Here is an 18290-nt window from a genome sequence, read left to right as displayed (position 1 = left end):
GTTATGTATTACATGTTTGTTACTGTGGCACTTGTCTTATGTCATATGCTTACTATTCCGAAATACGATAATAAATCCCTCAATAATTTAATATTAATTACGAGACACATCTCACCAAAAGGCTAAAATAAATATTATTTAAGCTATCCGGAAATTGAATTTCGCATGCGGTCTACTTAAGATGGCCGCATGCGAAAATAGATCTTCGCATGCGGTCTAGTTAAGTCGACCGCATGGAGAAATAGATCTTCGCATACGGCTGCTTAAATGGACCGCGTGCGAAGATGTATTTTTGCAAGCGGCCGTCTTAAGAGACGCATGCGAAGATCGATCTTTGCATGCGGCTAGACCGGCCGCATGCGCTAATGGCGATCTTTGCAGACCATTTCGCGCATGCGGGCCGGCCGACCGCATGCGAAGATCGTGTTCGCCCGTATGCAAAAACCGATTCTGTAGTAGTGGCGGCAGCCAATGCGCTGGACAGAGGAGAGGCAGTGGCAGAACAAAAATGCAGAGTAGGGAGAGGAGAGGAAAAATGAGGAGGTGCAGGGGGTGATGGTTTTTGGCGGCGGCTTATATACGTTCTCGGCGGTTGGAGTGTAGGTAGGAGCCAAGGTGAGCTTTGTTTCCTGGACTTGGCGTTGTTTTTCGGTGTGGACTCATCTCACTGTATTTCCTGTGTTTTGGGGGATGGTTCTGTGGATTGGGAGCATGGGTGTATGGGATGTTGTTGGGGGAGGGGACCCAGGCATTTGTTGGCTGGCAAAATTTGGTGCAAATCAATGCTGTGGCTTGTAGGCATTCCCTCGAGCATGTTTTGTGCATGCATGCTGGCTGATTCGGCTGTGTTGATGCAGGGAGGCAAAACAGACTTATGATGAGTTGGCTGAGAAGGAGAGAGGGAGTGGGCTGGCAGTGGGCTTGGGCTGGAAAAGGTGGTCCACTGTAATAGTATTTTTCTGGGATTTGTAAATGGACAGTGTATTTGTAACGGGACTGTATAATTGTAATGGGACTGTGTAACTTGGACATTTGAATTCGAGTATGCACATGGATTGTATATGTGGACTGGAACTGTGAGCTTTTGAATTTAAATTGGCATTTGGATGAGCAAGGGTCAAGCATAGAGCTTTTCCTGCATCTTGCTTGGCTGAATACACCGCGATTTCTTTGTGAGCGCTTGCACGAACGAACGACGGTAACACAAAGGGGTTTTAGGGACGACGCATGGCATACAAATCCAATCGACGCGGTAGGGTTCAAAAATAGGGATAGAATTGGAGATATTCGAATCGACGCACGACAAATAAATCTGTCGAACGATTGTAGATTTTTCGAGGGAATTATCGAATTCAAATCAATAGAGCGGTTTTAATTTAACCGTAGGATAAGAGTTTGAGAGAGTGATAATATTGCGATAAGAGGAGAGAGTTTCGGGTCTTTGATTTGTTTAGTACCGAAGCACTTAATAAATCAGACCGGGAGGATAATGAAAGGAAAGGACGTTGAACGGAGGGCATCCTTTTAGGAGATAAGGTTTAGTCGAGATCTTTGGCTCAAAAATCTAAACACACACAACAATTAAAAATTCCATTATGTGGGCTGGGCTAGGCCTCTCAAAGAGAGAAACCAGACTTTATCTGAGAAAGCCTTTTCTTTAAAAATAGCCTTTTAGGAATTATATTTGACAAATAGGATTTTAACAAATACTTTACTAGTAGATATCATTTGCAAGTCATTTTCCAAAGGGCTTATTCCCTTTTAAGAATTCTTAGAAAATAGTCAGAGCTATATTTCCTTTGTGAAATAGTATTTGTTTTAATGTACTATCCCATAGAGGGTGTCCATCCAAATAGTAATATATAACTTTATTTATAGAGCAAATATGTCAGAGGGGTTCTATTATATAGAGAAGGGTTTTTAGGAAGACAATTGGTATTTGCAAATATTAACATATTTCATAATCATGTTTCTTTGAATAAATAATATTTTAAAATCAAAATACAAACATATTCTCAGACGTTCGTTCTTTAGTCCATGCATAACAGGAAAACAGGAAATAACATCCAATAAATTCCAGCATGCAAGGAAGTTAGAAAAGATTTTTGGTTATTCCGAATTTTTAGTTTCGTATTTTAAAACCGAAATTTTCAAGGTGTTACACGAGGTTAACTAGCTTAAGTTATTCCTGATCCCTTCCTAAATTATCTGACGATATATTGTGTGCATCGACTAATCGATCATCCCTACACGTTACTACAGAAATATACAACAGTGACGATGCTGTAGGTATCGGAAATACTAAAACCGGCACCTACAAACCCCCGTCCGAGGCACATGCCCATAGGGCGCCATCCGGTAGAACTGACACCTTTATAAAGAGATAGGTATCGGTTCTTAATACGAACTGGCACCTATGACTCCTGTCAGAGAAAGGTGTTGATTCCTATTGAAAACTAGCACCTTTGAGTACGTACAAGTGCTGGTGTTTTAAAAAAACCAATACTGATTGAATTGAGCCGATGGGCGTGGAGCATGAGAAAAAAAATCACGCTCTTATCACCTCGCGTGCCTCATCTTCTCCTCTCCCGAACCACGCCTCTCCCATACGCAGCGGTGTCGGCCCCTCTCCCTCTCCCCTACGTCGTCCCGCCCTGGCCACCAGATCCGGTCGGTGGGAGGTTGACACGGTGGCGACGAGGAGGTCCGGCTCATCCTTCCATCTCTCCCGTGAGGTCGAGGAGGAGACACGGGGCTGTGGGGGCCAGCTCCGACAGCCCTCAAGCTCGGGATCACCACGGCGGCGAGAGAGGATGGCATGATGGATCCACAGAAGGACTACTTCAACTGCGAATTCCCCTGCTGCGGGGATTCACCAGTGATGACGCCGGTGCCCACTTTTCTGTTTTTGCGTTGGGGTTTCTTGATTTTTGAGAAGGGAAATATGCAGGAGTTCGTGATTTGGGGCATATGGGTTCATGTTGGATCCAAACATGAATTGTTGTGTGCAATGTGATGAATATTCTTGATTTATTTTTGAGCGAAATGTAATGAATGTTCTTGATTTTTTCTTCCATGGCTTCTCGATTTTTATGCCTTTAATGTGGATCTCAACTGCAATATTTGGAGTGATGATGGGGTCAATTCATTAGCTCGATTCATCGAGTTGACTCATTTTTCTTTTCTCGTTGTAGGTATTATAAGTGCCGGTTCCAAAACCAATATACCTTTGATTCTTTCTCATTGGTACCGTCTGCGAGATGCTTGTTGGGAAATTCGATACCTATATGAGATTTTCAACCAACCCCTTTTAGATTCTCTGTAGTAGTGATACCATTGATGTTGCAGTGAGATTGTGGTGCGTAGATAAGTGCAAGTGGGTGCAGGTGGATGGAGAGAACGTACGTGATCGGCTACGATTTGCAGAGCATACTAGATTAGGCACTCACAAAGTTCCCGGATCGACAGAGTCGAGAAACCGTGATACGCTACTTGTAAGATGTTTTTATAAGGTGGGGAAATGAAAATGACCTGTGTGTCTAAGACGGGGGATGGCAGTCCCGGGTTAAGGAACGCTGAATTCGACCCAGTTTCCTGACTATGGGCACAGTATGTCAATCAAATTAAAAGACAGCCGAGCTAAGGTTGTGTTCATCTGCTGCCGATGAAGGCACACTGGTGAATGAACATAAGCTAAGCTACCATCGTCTGATCGATTTAGTAAACTGATACCGACACCTACATGAAATTGGTTTGGATGCATGATTATATGTGCGTGCAGGGGGGAGGTGAAAGAGCACTTTTTTCTTATTATTGACCCGGGTTTTGGAGAAAGCCAAGGAGCATGAACGAAGTCTTTACACAAACAAAACATTCCTAAGAGTATAAGCAGAGCATCAGAACTACTAAGACAAATTAAATTATCATTCCAGCTGATAATAAGTCGGCACAGCATCATCAGAGAAACTTACACAAACTTTCCAGGTAAACAAAAACATTCAAATGGTCCAAAAGACAACAGCATCACAGACCTTCAGGGTGCACATCTTCACGCTGTCACGCAAAACGGACCTGACAGCTGTATGATAACTACATAACTGAACAGGCCGTGTATCCTGTCTTGTTAAGGCTAACAAGACGGAAAAATATGTAGTGTAAACTCTATATATATATGTAGGACAAACGTAAAAACTATCGTTGGATATTCAAATAGACGTTTGAGATTTGTTCACATTTTTGAAGTAAAAAGATTACGCATAGATAAGTCTAGGAGTAACAAATTTGGAGTAAAAAAAAATAGTCAGGGTGACGTGGACAAATCTCAGACATCTATTATGTACCCAACAGTAGTTTCTAAATTTGTACTAGACATTTTTCCTGATAAGGCCCGCCACTAACCACCCAATCGACAAAGACTAAGGTTGCCTTCAAGTTGTTTGACAGAAAATTATTTTTCAGTGAGTGTATGGCTGATGGCTGAGAGAGAGACAGCTCTCATATCTAGCTTGTCGTGCACGCTGTGATCGGTTGAATATATAGTCTGTGATGACATTATTTTCCAGCAAGTCTGTGGTACTAGCATTCCTAATTATCAAAAGTGTTACAGTTTCTTGCACTTTCTGAGAGCAACAGTCAAGGTCTTCGTCCTAGACGTTGAAAGCACCGAGTTGCTAAATAAAACCACAACTTGTTCGTCCAGTGAAGTTACTTCACTCCTTGTCAATGCATCACACACACCCAGACATGGCGATTGGATTGCCGGTATGGATCTCCGTTGCGCTGTTGATTGCTCTGTCCATTGTGGCTTCTGCTTCTTCTCTAGGTCTGAGCAAGAGCAATGGCAGCGACACCGACCTCGCTGCGCTTCTGGCTTTGAAAGTGCACTTCTCCGATCCTGACAACATCCTTGCCGGCAACTGGACCGCTGGCACACCGTTCTGCCAGTGGGTGGGTGTCTCGTGCAGCCGCCACCGGCAGCGCGTCACCGCCCTGGAGCTGCCGGGCATTCCTCTCCAAGGAGAGCTCGGGCCTCACCTCGGTAACATTTCTTTCCTCTCCGTCCTCAACCTCACCGATACCGGCCTCACGGGCTCGGTGCCGGATGATATAGGAAGGCTACATCGCCTCAAGCTCATTGATCTTGGCCACAATGCCCTTTCAGGTGGCATCCCAGCCACCATAGGGAACCTCATGAGGCTTCAACTACTCCACCTCCCGTCGAACCAGCTATCCGGTCCAATCCCAATAGAACTACAGGCCTTGCGCCGCCTTCGCAGCATTGATCTCATTGGGAATTACCTTACTGGCTCGATACCGGACAGTCTATTCAACAACACGCCTTTGTTAGCTTATCTCAGTATTGGCAACAACAGCCTGTCAGGACCTATACCAGGTTGCATCGGCTCTTTGCCAATGCTCGAGTTGCTTGAGCTGCAGTACAATAATCTCACTGGGCCAGTGCCACAAGCCATCTTCAACATGTCTAGGTTAACTGTTGTTGATCTTGGCTTTAATAGCTTGACCGGCTCCATCCCGGGCAACACAAGTTTCAGCCTCCCGGTTCTGCAGTGGTTCTCAATCTCCCATAATAGATTCACCGGTCAAATTCCACCAGGACTCGCAGCGTGTCCGTACCTCCAAGTTCTTCGCGTCGGTGACAATCTATTTGAGGGTGTTTTCCCTTCGTGGCTGGCCAAGTCGACGAATCTCAGTGATGTTTCTTTGAGTAGGAATCACCTTGATGCTGGCCCAATCCCTGCTGCACTTAGCAACCTCACCATGCTAACCAGACTAGGCCTTGAAATGTGCAACCTAATAGGGGCCATCCCTGTGGGTATTGGACAACTAGGCCAACTTTCAGTGCTGGATCTTACAACCAATCAACTAACAGGTCCCATTCCTGCTTGTCTTGGTAACCTATCAGCATTGACAATCCTTTCATTGGCAGAGAACCAGTTGGATGGCTCAGTACCGGCAACAATTGGTAACATGAACTCGTTGAAGCAACTCAGTATTGCACAAAACAACCTACAGGGAGATATCGGTTACTTTCTATCCATACTTTCCAACTGTATAAATCTGTCTACCCTTTACATCTACTCGAATCATTTCACCGGGAGCCTCCCAGGCAGTGTAGGGAATCTGTCAAGTCTGTTGCGAGTATTCTCTGCATTTGAGAACAGCTTTACCGGTGAACTTCCAGCTATGATTTCGAATTTAACTGGGATTCAGGTGCTAGATCTCGGGGGAAACCAACTGCATGGTAAAATTCCAGAATCAATCATGATGATGAGGAATCTTGTATTCCTTAACTTGGAGACAAATAACTTGTCTGGCTCCATCCCATTAAACACTGGCATGCTAAATAATATTGAATTAATATACATTGGAACCAACAAGTTCTCTGGCTTACAATTGGACCCCAGTAATTTGACCAAGTTAGAGCACCTAGCATTAGGTCATAACCAATTATCATCAACAGTACCACCGAGCTTATTTCATCTTGATAGGCTCATCCTGCTAGATCTATCTCAAAATTTCTTCAGTGGTGAATTGCCAGTTGATATAGGCAATATAAAACAAATTAACTACATGGATATCTATATGAACCGCTTTGTCGGTAGCCTCCCTGATTCAATTGGACATCTTCAGATGTTAGGATACCTGAACTTATCTGTCAATGAATTCCATGATTCCATTCCAGACTCTTTCAGTAACCTATCTGGCTTGCAAATTTTGGATATATCCCATAACAACATTTCTGGTACCATCCCAAAATACCTGGCCAATTTTACCAGCCTTGCTAACCTAAATCTGTCTTTTAATAAGCTTGAAGGTCAGATACCAGAAGGAGGTGTCTTCTCAAACATCACGTTGCAATCCTTGGCAGGGAACTCAGGGCTATGTGGTGTTGTCCGTTTAGGATTTTCTCCATGCCAAACAACCTCTCCCAAAAGAAATCGACACATACTAAAGTATATTTTACTCCCGGGTATAATCATAGTAGTTGCAGCGGTAACTTGTTGCCTATATGGAATAATTAGAAAGAAAGTTAAGCATCAAAATATTTCTTCTGGTATGCTTGACATGATCAGCCACCAATTACTCTCCTACCATGAGCTTGTTCGCGCTACCGATAATTTCAGTGAAGACAATATGTTGGGATCTGGAAGCTTCGGAAAAGTTTTTAAGGGCCAGTTGAGTAGCGGTTTGGTGGTTGCCATAAAAGTTATACACAACCATCTGGAACATGCCATGAGAAGCTTTGATACTGAGTGTCGTGTGCTTCGAATGGCTCGACATCGCAACTTGATAAAGATATTGAACACATGCTCCAACCTGGAGTTCAGAGCATTGGTTCTTCAGTACATGCCTCAGGGTAGCTTAGAAGCACTCCTACACTCGGAAGAAAGGATGCAGTTAGGCTTTCTCGAGAGGTTGGATATTATGCTAGATGTGTCAATGGCAATGGAATACCTGCACCATGAGCACTATGAGGTGGTCGTACACTGTGATTTGAAGCCTAGTAATGTGCTATTCGATGATGAAATGACGGCACATGTGGCAGACTTTGGCATTGCGAGGTTGTTACTAGGCGATGATAACTCTACGATCTCTGCAAGCATGCCAGGAACAATTGGTTACATGGCACCAGGTACTTAGTAGCTTTTGTACTCTTACTCAACCCAGTTGATCTTTTCACAACAATTAAGTGGTGCAATCAGTTGTCATTAATCTAATTTTCTTGTGCAGAGTATGGGGTTCTTGGAAAAGCGTCACGGAAGAGCGATGTGTTCAGCTATGGGATCATGCTACTTGAAGTGTTCACTAGGAAGAGACCCACAGATGCCATGTTTGTGGGAGATCTGAGCATCAGGCAGTGGGTTCACTGGGCATTTCCTATAGATCTTGTCCATGTTGTCGATGGCCAGCTTCTACAGGACACCTCTTGTTCTACCAGTAGCATTGATGGATTCCTTAAGCCAGTCTTCGAGCTGGGCTTGCTCTGCTCGGCTGACTCCCCAGAGCAAAGGATGGAAATGAAGGATGTGGTCGTGATGCTGAAGAAGATTAGGAAGGACTATGTCAAATCGACAGCAAAGACAGGCAGCAATGCCCAGCAGTGAACCATAGCCCTCGTCGCTGTACACAGAAGAATGAATTATTCTCGGCATCCTTATCTACATCGGGCGTTAAGAATAACAAGAATAGCACCAGCAACATGCCCAGTAACCGATTACTCTTCACCTCTATGCATATATGTTGAATATGAATATATATCTCTTCTGTTACAATATTTAATTGGTGTACATGTATGATTAATCTGCTGGTTCATGAATTTGCGGACATGAAAATGGGAGTAAAAGATCTGGTGCTTAAATGTGCACCAAGGCCAAAATAAAACAGCATACTTTAACCTAGGAAAGGAATGAGGTTTGAGTGCAAGCATTGGGCATAAGACATGGACTTCACTGGTTGTCTGACATACCGGCTCTGCTCATTGAGCCGTAGGATAGTTTTCCTCAATCTTCACAATTTTTTCTATCTACAATTTGCACAATGTTTGATTTATAACGCTGAAACGGAGACAACAATGAACACTACCCAATGGAAGATGGAAACTATAGCCATTATTTCGGGACGGCTCGATAATATCAAAAATCGACGAGTACACAACAATCCAAGAGATAATCTTTACTAAGCAATTAAGATATATCTATATGAATTAACGAACCAATTGGTAGATAGAAAAGTGAGGAAATAAGCCAATTAACTACTTTATCATTTTGGATTGTTAAAGTGTCCACAGGAGTTTTTTTTAAAAAAGCATGCAGTTTCAAGGAATTCGCAGAGATCACTACCTGAAATCCTTGGATAGGTGAGGGGTTTTCGAGCCCTGGATCTCGACGCCGACTTGGATCTAGCCGGAGCCCGGAGAGAAGAGAGGATGGGAGGCGGCGTTAGCGAATAGGTGAGGAGGTGGAGATGGATTCAGCGGAAGAGGCGCCGGCGGTGGCACGGAGGACGAGGAGATGGGAACGGCGGCGGAGGCTTGGGTAGGAAGGGAGGCCCCGCCGGCGGCTGGAGGAGAAGCGGCGGCGGCGGCGCGTGGAACTCCTCGCCGGCCGGTCGAACCAATGGCTCAGATGATACCAAACTAACCGATCCTGATCCTGACATTTCTTAGAAAGCCCCTTGGATTTGACAGATATTAATTTTGTGGTCCTGAAATTTGCAAGACGAACGTGAATTGGATCCCAGTGAATAATATAGTATTTCCAAAATGGTCCTTTCTTCAGGTCTAAGAGGGTGTTTATCCAAAGGTGTAAAGTTTCAGCGTGTCACATTGGATTTACTGATACACATTTGAAGTATTAAATGTAGACTAATAATAAAACAAATTACAGATTCATCTTATAAACCGTGAGACGAATTTATTAAGCCTAATTAACAAATGTTTAATGTAGTACCACATTGTCAAATCATGGAGCAATTAGGCTTAAAAGATTCGTCTCGCAATTTACACGCAATCTGTGTAATTAGTTTTTTTTTTGTTTATATTTAATACTCAATGCATGTGTTCAAACATTCGATGTGATAGGGTGAAAAATTTTATCAGGGGATCTAAACAGGCACTCAGCCTTTGGCCACTATGAAATATCAAGGACTAATTTGACTCAGAAGTAAAAGTTTAAGGACCAAACTAACTATTCAATCTTAATTAAATGATAGCATATAATGATATAGAAACAAAAGTATATAGAAGTGCTTGATGTTGAGAGCACAAGAAGTTTAGTTATGATATAGTGACATGTATGGGACACCGGCATCTACTGACCCAAGATGAGAGGTAAGAGATATGGAGAGTGCCTAATACACTATTTATGTTAATTATCGATTTAATTAAATAATCCTACATAAAAAGAATATGTAGGAGGGGGCCTATCCTCTAGGGGTAGGGATTCCATCTCAGTCTTCGGTCATTGAGGAAGTTTTGGTCATCTCAAAATTAAGATTGACTTACATTAAAAAAAAGTTAGGACCAAGCAATACGGTCTCGATCATGACCAAAATCATCTAGAGTTATCCAAAAAGATCATCTAGGGATGCAAGCATCACACAGAGTCCAAGATCATCAAAAAACCAAACAAACACACAATCGTCAAAAATCACAAAACACATGAACCCATCTCCAGCCATCGCTCATGGATCTCTGCTACTGCCAGCACACACGCAAGCATCGAAGGCTCGGAGCGGCGTCCTGCGAACACACTGTTGTAAGGGAGCACGTGATGTGGAGGAGTGGAGGAGGAAGGTTGGATATGTGGTTAGTGGCCTACCGCACCGGTGCTAGATGGGGGCAACGAGGTGGTGCGGGTGTGCAACAGCCCTCCCTTCAGAACCGCATAGCTAGTCCATCCGACGGGCGGACCCACTTACACATACCACCACACTTACATTTTCGTTCTCGCTTTGTGTAAAAGGGTTAATCTGGGAGTGGTATAGTTGGAGGGACACGGCCTTGTAAGTTGGTTCCACCCTTGTTAAACTAGCAAGGTTGTACTAAACATACGCACACAGCTCACATGGGCTACACATGCCTCATCCTGATTGGGCCAGGATGTCACAAGGTGCTTAATGGAGGCAGCAAGGTGATGCGGGATGGGGGACAGCTCATCTGCTCAGTCCGATCTATTTGCTTAACCGAGGGTACTAGACAAATTGACCGAATTCAGTATTTTCATACCCACCCATACTACCCTCGGCACGTTCCCCGCCTCTGGATACTTGGCCATTTTTTTTGGATTTGTGCCCCTGCTAGCTAGCCAGGTGGTAGGGAGCCACCTTAGCCACAGTATAGGAGGAGAGCACTAAGCTAGTGTGAGCTAGCGACTACTTGTTGTCGAAGTGGTTAGGAGGCAAGGGAAGGGACGGGACACAGATAGGGGTAGTGTACTACCCCCAACAAAAAAAAGCAGCTAGAGACAGACTGACAGAGGATGAGAAGTAGGGGATTGGGTTCTTATTTGACTTGAGGAATAAAAGAAGATGCCCCAACACATACAGAGTAGGATGGAGGGAGGTGGTGATCGGCGGGCCTTGCTAGCACTGGCAAGGCGGGGGTGGTATTACATATTAAGGTTGGGCCCGTAAGGGACCAAACCATAGGGCATGTTTGGTTGCCTGCATGGTACCTGGCTCGCATGCACGGATGCAATGGGTTGTCATTTGGTTGCATGCATGTCGCTCCTAGCATGGACGAACGGATGCAAAAAGCCCCTCCCCCCCCCCACACCACCACCCCGAGTCAAGCTAAGTTGGAATGCTCAATTTGAGCTTCGCTACTCGGCCAGGCCCACATGTGCAAGGATAGGCTATGGGGTCAACACCTTGCTCCTGGACACTCCTCATTTCTCCCCAGCAAGCGATGAGGCAATGAAGATGGGGACAATGAGCTTGATGGAGGGAATGGTGCACGATGGATCCACCTTGCTGCTACATCCCTCCTGTTCAAGTAGTTCCCGCACCTTCAATCATTGGCCACCATCGTCCCGCACCTTCTTCTGTCGCCGGCCGCCAGATCCAATGCAGCGAGGAGTGGTGGGCGGAGGGCTGCGATGGGTAAATAGGCACATCAGCGGTGTCTTCCCATCGCTCCATGGTCGTTGTCGTCATCTTCATCGAGGCACGCCCGTCATCTTCATCGCCCCACCACTCGCCTAACTGGATCTGGTTGGCATTGCTTCCCATCACTACTAGATCTGGGAAGAGGAGCGCTACCGCACCTCCATCACACTACTGACGCCACTTCACTACTTTCTCACCGGCTGCCGCCTTCAACATTAGATCTAGTGGCCGTTGTCCTCTCTTTCAGCCATCGCGATGCAGGATCCCATGGCCACGAGCTCGCCAACATTAGATCTAGTGGCCTTGAGCTCGTGCCCATCGGATCTGGTGGTTCTGGCGGTGGTGAGTGGTGCTAAATGGCGAACAGGCGAATAGACCAACGACGATGAGACAAAGCTCTTCTCGAGTCCTCTCTCCTTTTTCTTTATTTCTTTTTCCCTTTTTCCTTTTTTTCTTTTTCCACCTAATTGTTGTAAAAAGGGCCGCTCCATTATTGAGGGTCAAACACTATTGTATTTTTTGTTAAGGGTGAAGTGCACGGGTGGTCTCTAAACTTGTGTGTTATATAGGTCCCTGAAATTTCATAATATACTTTTAAGTCCCCAAACTTGTCCTGGATGTCATATAGGTTCAAACAGGTTCCAACCCGCTCCGTGTCCTAAAGTGGCATGTTACAGTATTGCCTACGTGTCAGTGGGACCCACATATCATGTCAGTCACATAGAAAGATAATAAATTAAGAGTGCGAGAGAGAGAGAGAGAGAGGAGAAAAATATGTTTTTAATTTTGTTTCTATATGTGACTAACACATGGATCTCACCGGCACGTACTATAGGTGCTACTATAGCATACCACGTCAGCGTACGGAATAGGTTGAAACCCGTTTGGACCTATATGATACACATAACAACTTCAAGGACCTATATGACACATGCATTCACATAAGTTTAGAGGTCATCCATGCACTATACTCTTTTTTTAAAAAAAAAAGAATCGACGTTTGAGTTATTATGGTTATATTGGGTGTTTAATATATTTCTTAAAAAAATGATATATTATAACCCTTGTTAACGACCAAATTTAGTAAACCATGAACCAGGTTCGACATCAGAATCGAAGTAGATTCGGTGAAGGATTGTGTTCAGAAAACAGAGTACGTATCGGCTGCGAGGGCATCGGCTGAGATGGGTCGGACAGAAGATAGCCGATACAGCCGATACGGCCGATTTCGTTGAGATGGTTATGAAACCGTTTCCGGAATCAATCGACGTGCTACATCAGGATTGCCACGATAGAGGTAAGCTCACAGATAGGCAATTGTATCTATTAATTAGGATATTTTGAATAGTTTCTTTAGAGATATGTTTCGGCAAGAGTCCGCCGTGAAGATTCGTTTGTATTTTAGAGTTTGTTAGAGATAAGAGTCGTGTCCGGTAAGGACCTATCATGTATCTCGGGTATAAATATGACCCGAACCCATGTAATTAAAAACGACAGTTCAATAACACTTTCAGCGCATCGCCACCCTTTTCTACTTTCAATGTTTTCGACGAGTTCTTGCTTTCGGATTGAGCTGCATCGATTTCAATCTTCAACAAGAGGTAAACTTGTTATGTCAGCTTGCGTTCTCGGGATTAGTGCTTGCATCTTCATGTTACTCTAATCTTGTTTATGTGAATCGTCAAGTTATCATATATGTTTCATAACCTTTATTAGTTTCACGATTTAATCTATGATCGGCTAGTATCTATCACTGGAGAGTAGCCGATAGGGTTCGATTTCGTTATTAATCTAGATTATATAGCATATCTACCATCTTTCTAAGGTTTTCATCATCTTGCTTAGATCTTGTATTTATCCTTATGCTTAATGCTGCATCGGTTGAGTTCGATCTATTAAGTAATATTCGTAACTGCAATATCTGGCTTGTTTTATGATCTCTAACGAAGATAGCATCGGGGTTTCAGCCGATCTTACCTGATTTAGCTACTTTATTTATTGTATGCTTGATTGACATGCTAAATCTGCCCTTTATATTAAGATCTTGTTCCATTAAAGTATATCAGGTGTGCTGTCTGATATATCTTATTTGTTTCAATATCTTAATATAGAGTGGTATCGGAGTATTAGCCGATACATGTTAGATCTATTTGATCGGCTCTATAAATGTATATATAATTGTCATCTTAAAGTACATTTGAGTATAAGTGATTTATACTGTCTCGACATACTGTTCGATATATCCCAATCGCTTAGCTTAAATATATTTTATTAACATGATTATATATCATTAATATCTACAGCCGATCGAGTAGATTTAACCTTATATTCCTTTATTCTTCATCGCCAATCTATTATCAATACCAGCGGCTCAGAGTTTGAACGATACGTCATCGGCCCTAACCGATCGGCTATCGTTTATGGATTTAACTACGATTTCTTTGTGTTTTTTTCTTGTTGATTGCTGGATCAAATCAACTGGCATGCCTTTGAACCCAAGAGCAAGATTTAGAACCTGTACTGGAGTTAAACAGATCTCCCAGTCCAGTGTGTGTTTTTCGCATCAACACCCTACCAAATAGAGAAGTAACTATTCTGAAAGTCCATATAACCAAATAAACTCTTCTACATTTGGTATTTTTAATGCAACCAACCAAACAACATCTCATTGTGTCTAGGTTTGTCCGATGTGAAAAACCCAATAGCTACGTGTGTATGTCCTTCACTAGATTAAACTTAGCGAGGATTAGAGAGATAGGATAGGCATGGAGGATATGAGCGACCAAATATACTCATAGTGACCATATCCATTCAAAAGTGACACTGATCTTGCAATAACCAGGTGATTAACAAATATCCTGGCCCAGTAAGTAAGTAAATTCAACCTGAGGATTAGGTAGCTTGCATAGCTCATGATTAATCCCTGATTAACCAGGAAGTTATTGACAGTAGCCCTGATCATAGAGATTAAAAAAAAATGTGAGCTAGCTTTCTGCCTTTCTCCCGTCGTTGTTTGCATCGCACCTAATTAACTACTACCTCCGTTTAAGATTATAAGACTTTCTAGCATTGCTCACGTTCATATAGATGTTAATTAATGAATTTAGGCACATTAGATTCATTAACATCTATATAAATGTGGACAATGCTATAAAGTCTTGTAATATGAAATGGAGGAAGTAATTAACTAGCTTGACCGTGCTTTGCATCTCAGCTCATCAATTTTGTCGGCTGCAAATGCGATGTAGCATAGTCCCCCTGTTTTGGGTGACAAAACCATGCACCGTTAAAGTGTGACTGTCACGGGCTGGGCACATCCTTTCATATCGTGCTGACGAAAGGAGGTCCGTCTAATGTCACAAACTTTCCCATATAAAATTTGGACTAGCGGTCCATTTCCTAGGTAGCTACTCCTCCATACATATCCATTATCCATCGGTAGCAAGACAAGTAGTAGCGAATCAAAAAGATCATAATAAAAAAAATGTAGTAGTGAATCAAATTGGAACAATGCACACACAACATGCCGCTTTTGAACACAATATCTTTTACCTTTTCCAATGGCATTATCCGATTAAGAACTGAAATATACTCTCTCCGTCCATAAATATTTGACACCGTTAACTTTTTTAAACATGTCTGACCGTTTGTCTTATTTAAAAAATTTAAGTAATTATTATTTTTTTCCTATCATTTGATTCATTGTTAAATATACTTTTATGTATATATATAGTTTTACATATTTTACAAAAGTTTTTGAATAAAACGAATGGTCAAATATGTTTTAAAAAAAGTTAATGGCATCAAATATTATTTAGAGACGGAGGGAGTATATACCCTGCCCCCTGCTGCCCTACTTTGTCGTCTATCTTTCCCCTTTTCTTAAAGGAATTCTATCTGCAATTTGGTATGACAATTTAATTCAGCATGGATCATGGATGCATCTTCTCAAAACAATTACTCCCTCCGTCTCACAGTATAAGGGATTTTCAGTTTTTACTTGCAACGTTTGATCACTCGTCTTATTCAAATTTTTTTTGCAAATATAAAAAACGAAAAGTTGTGCTTAAAGTACTGTAGATAATAAAGTAAGTCACGAATAAAATAATTAATAATTTCAAAAAAAAATTAATAAGACGAGTGGTCAAACGTTGTAAGCAAAAGCTTAAAATCCCTAATATTATGAGACGGAGGGAGTAATTAGTAGTATGTAGAACGAGATAGGCATGAGAGAGACGATTATTATGGCTCAATTCACGGTTGTTGTGTTCCTCCATGTTTGGCCACCTTTTATAGTCATGAAAAAATTAAATCTATAATCATTATAACTAGTTTTGCAAATCAAGTTAAGGTTAGAAAAAAATACGTTATATCCAGTTCATAGGTTAAAGTTGTTGTTTATCAAATATTAAAATGTTAAAGGCAATTACATCAAACAAGTAACTATAATCCATCTCAATATACTCCCTCAGTTCCATATTGTTAGGCATTTTAATTTAATTTTATCTTAAATAAAAATTTTCTACTTTTACCATGTAAAAAGATAATTAACATCTATAGTAATATACCAAATAAATACACTATCAAGACATATTTCAGGGTGGATTTTAATGAAACTAACTTGATTTTATATGTTTATATATTTTTCTATAAACTTATCGAAGTTAGAAAATTTTAACCAGTAAGAAAACCAAAACACCTTACTTATGTTATAGGCTATAGGGTGAGTACAGATTATTAACTAAGAGCATCACCAACAGCTCCCAACACAAAAATTATATGATTTCTAGGTTAAAAATCATGCTCCAACAGTCCCCCCCAATCAATTCCCGAAAATTTCAACGCCCCTTATCCAATTTTTAAGCTCTCCACAAGTTGGGAGCGCACAACCACTTCCAATCTTTGATAGCGTGAAGCAGAGGGGGAGGGACCGATCGCGCGGATGGAGAGGACAATAGCATGGAGGGGGTTGAAGGTGGGCATACTTTTTTTTTAGAGAGCTAATTTTACGCAAACTATTAAAAATAAGAGTTTTTTTAAAAAAATCCTAACTCCTGATTAGAGATTCCTAAAAAGATTTCTTGGATTTGGAATTTGGGGGAAGTGTTGGTGATGCTCTAAGCTCACATTTAAAACACCCCAATTAACAGGCATGCACATTTGGGCTTGCAACACTGAACTGTTATGTTTGTCCCTTCTGTTTCGGTCACTCCTGGCTTGAATTATCAGCAGTGACGATGAGTGTGTTAACTACTTCACTTAATGCATGCCTAGCTTCCCTCCTCAACTAGCTTAATTTGCATGCTGATCTGGTTGAGTAATTAACAGTTACAGTCGTCGTCGTCGTCGTCATCTCCTCTTTGGTTTCTCCTGAACAATCCAACGCTAGCTATATATCTAGCTATCTGTCTCCACATCCAAAGCAAGAGCAGCGGAAGAAGCAAAGACGATGCATCCATGGCTGCAGCACATGGAGGTCCACGAGCTGCGTAGCTTAGTTATTAGCTAGAATATAATGGCGTCGCCGTCGTCGTCGTCGGTGATCTCCATCTTCCTCCTGGTGGCCGGCGTCGCGCTGATGCTGGTCGTCCACATCGTCGTCGTCTTCTGGGCGCTGCGGCGCGGGCGCGGGGCGTCGCGCGGCGAGGAGGAGGCGGCGCCCGGGCGCGCGGCGGAGGGGAACGGCGGTGGAGCCCGAGGAGGAGGAGGGAAGGGCCTGTCCGCCGACGAGATCGGCGCGCTGCCGTGCCACGACGTCGTCAAGGGCGGCGGCGGCGGGGACTGCGCGGTGTGCCTGGAGGAGCTGGAGGCCGGGGACCGGTGCCGGCGGCTGCCGCGGTGCGAGCACAGCTTCCACGCGCCGTGCGTGGACTCGTGGCTGAGGAAGAGCCGGTGGTGCCCCGTGTGCCGCGCCGACGTGGTTGGCCGGGCGCCGGAGGGGGAGCGGAAGATGGCGGCGGCGGCGGCGGCCGTGGAGACCACCGTGGCAGGGAGGAGTAGTAGCCCCGCCACGGGGGAGATCGTCGCCGAAAGATAGATGGTTATTAGCTAGGTTTCGTGTGGGCGCGTGGACAGTGGATTTTCAACTGGAGGGGACGTTTTCTGGTTGTTCGTATGTTAGTCAAACAGTTATGAAAAAATTTAAAAATATTTGAGATGATGTATTAACATGTGTTATATCGTTATAAAAATGTAAATTAAATTTTAACTTTTACAAGTTATAAAAAAACAAATTAAACTATAACTAGTTACCATCAAATTTAATTTAAGTGATATGAGGACATAAATAAAAAGTGTAGGGTTTATTTCTATCTCATCAAAGTTCTAAAATGTGGGGCCTATTTTAGAACCAACATCGCTATCCGAGAAAGGTGTCAATTCTATTTAAGTACCGACACCTTTAAGATCTTCACCATCGGAAGTAGCCATTGGAGGGTTCACTATAATAACTGGCACCTATATGGCTTCAGATATACATGCCGGTTCTAGTTAAGAACCGATACCTATGATCTTAGTATATAGCTCATCCTCTTTCACTACAAGAAATATGTTAGTACATGACGGTTTACTGGTGACGGTTTCTGAAATTGTCATCGCGTAGTACACCTATGACGGTTTGAGAATTAGATGCTAACTCTGTGACAATCTCAACCATTTGTCAC

The 18290-nt window shown here is 42.9% G+C and overlaps 1 protein-coding gene, 1 long non-coding RNA gene and 1 pseudogene across 2 annotated transcripts; 2 read left to right on the top strand and 1 right to left on the bottom strand.

Annotated features, from left to right (window-relative positions):
• Positions 1–3887: 3887 nt before the first annotated feature.
• Positions 3888–8338, top strand: LOC4340731 (probable LRR receptor-like serine/threonine-protein kinase At3g47570; annotated as a pseudogene).
• On the bottom strand, positions 6968–9159 carry LOC4340730 (uncharacterized). The gene is made up of 3 exons (XR_010742144.1): positions 8862–9159; positions 7477–8142; positions 6968–7395 (listed from the first exon to the last, which is right to left on the bottom strand). It is a non-coding gene; the product is annotated as an uncharacterized lncRNA (long non-coding RNA).
• A 7634-nt stretch (positions 9160–16793) lies between these two features.
• Positions 16794–17938, top strand: LOC4340729 (RING-H2 finger protein ATL52). Its single transcript, XM_015787132.3, has one exon. The coding sequence runs from the start codon at positions 17144–17146 to the stop codon at positions 17663–17665; it is 522 nt and encodes a 173-aa protein (XP_015642618.1). The 5' UTR covers positions 16794–17143; the 3' UTR covers positions 17666–17938.
• The last annotated feature ends 352 nt before the right edge of the window (positions 17939–18290 follow it).

Source organism: Oryza sativa, chromosome 6 (genome assembly GCF_034140825.1).
Source record: "Oryza sativa Japonica Group chromosome 6, ASM3414082v1".
NCBI lineage: Eukaryota > Viridiplantae > Streptophyta > Magnoliopsida > Poales > Poaceae > Oryza > Oryza sativa.
Note: the sequence above shows the minus strand (reverse complement) of the source record. Positions and strands in the feature narration are given on the sequence as shown.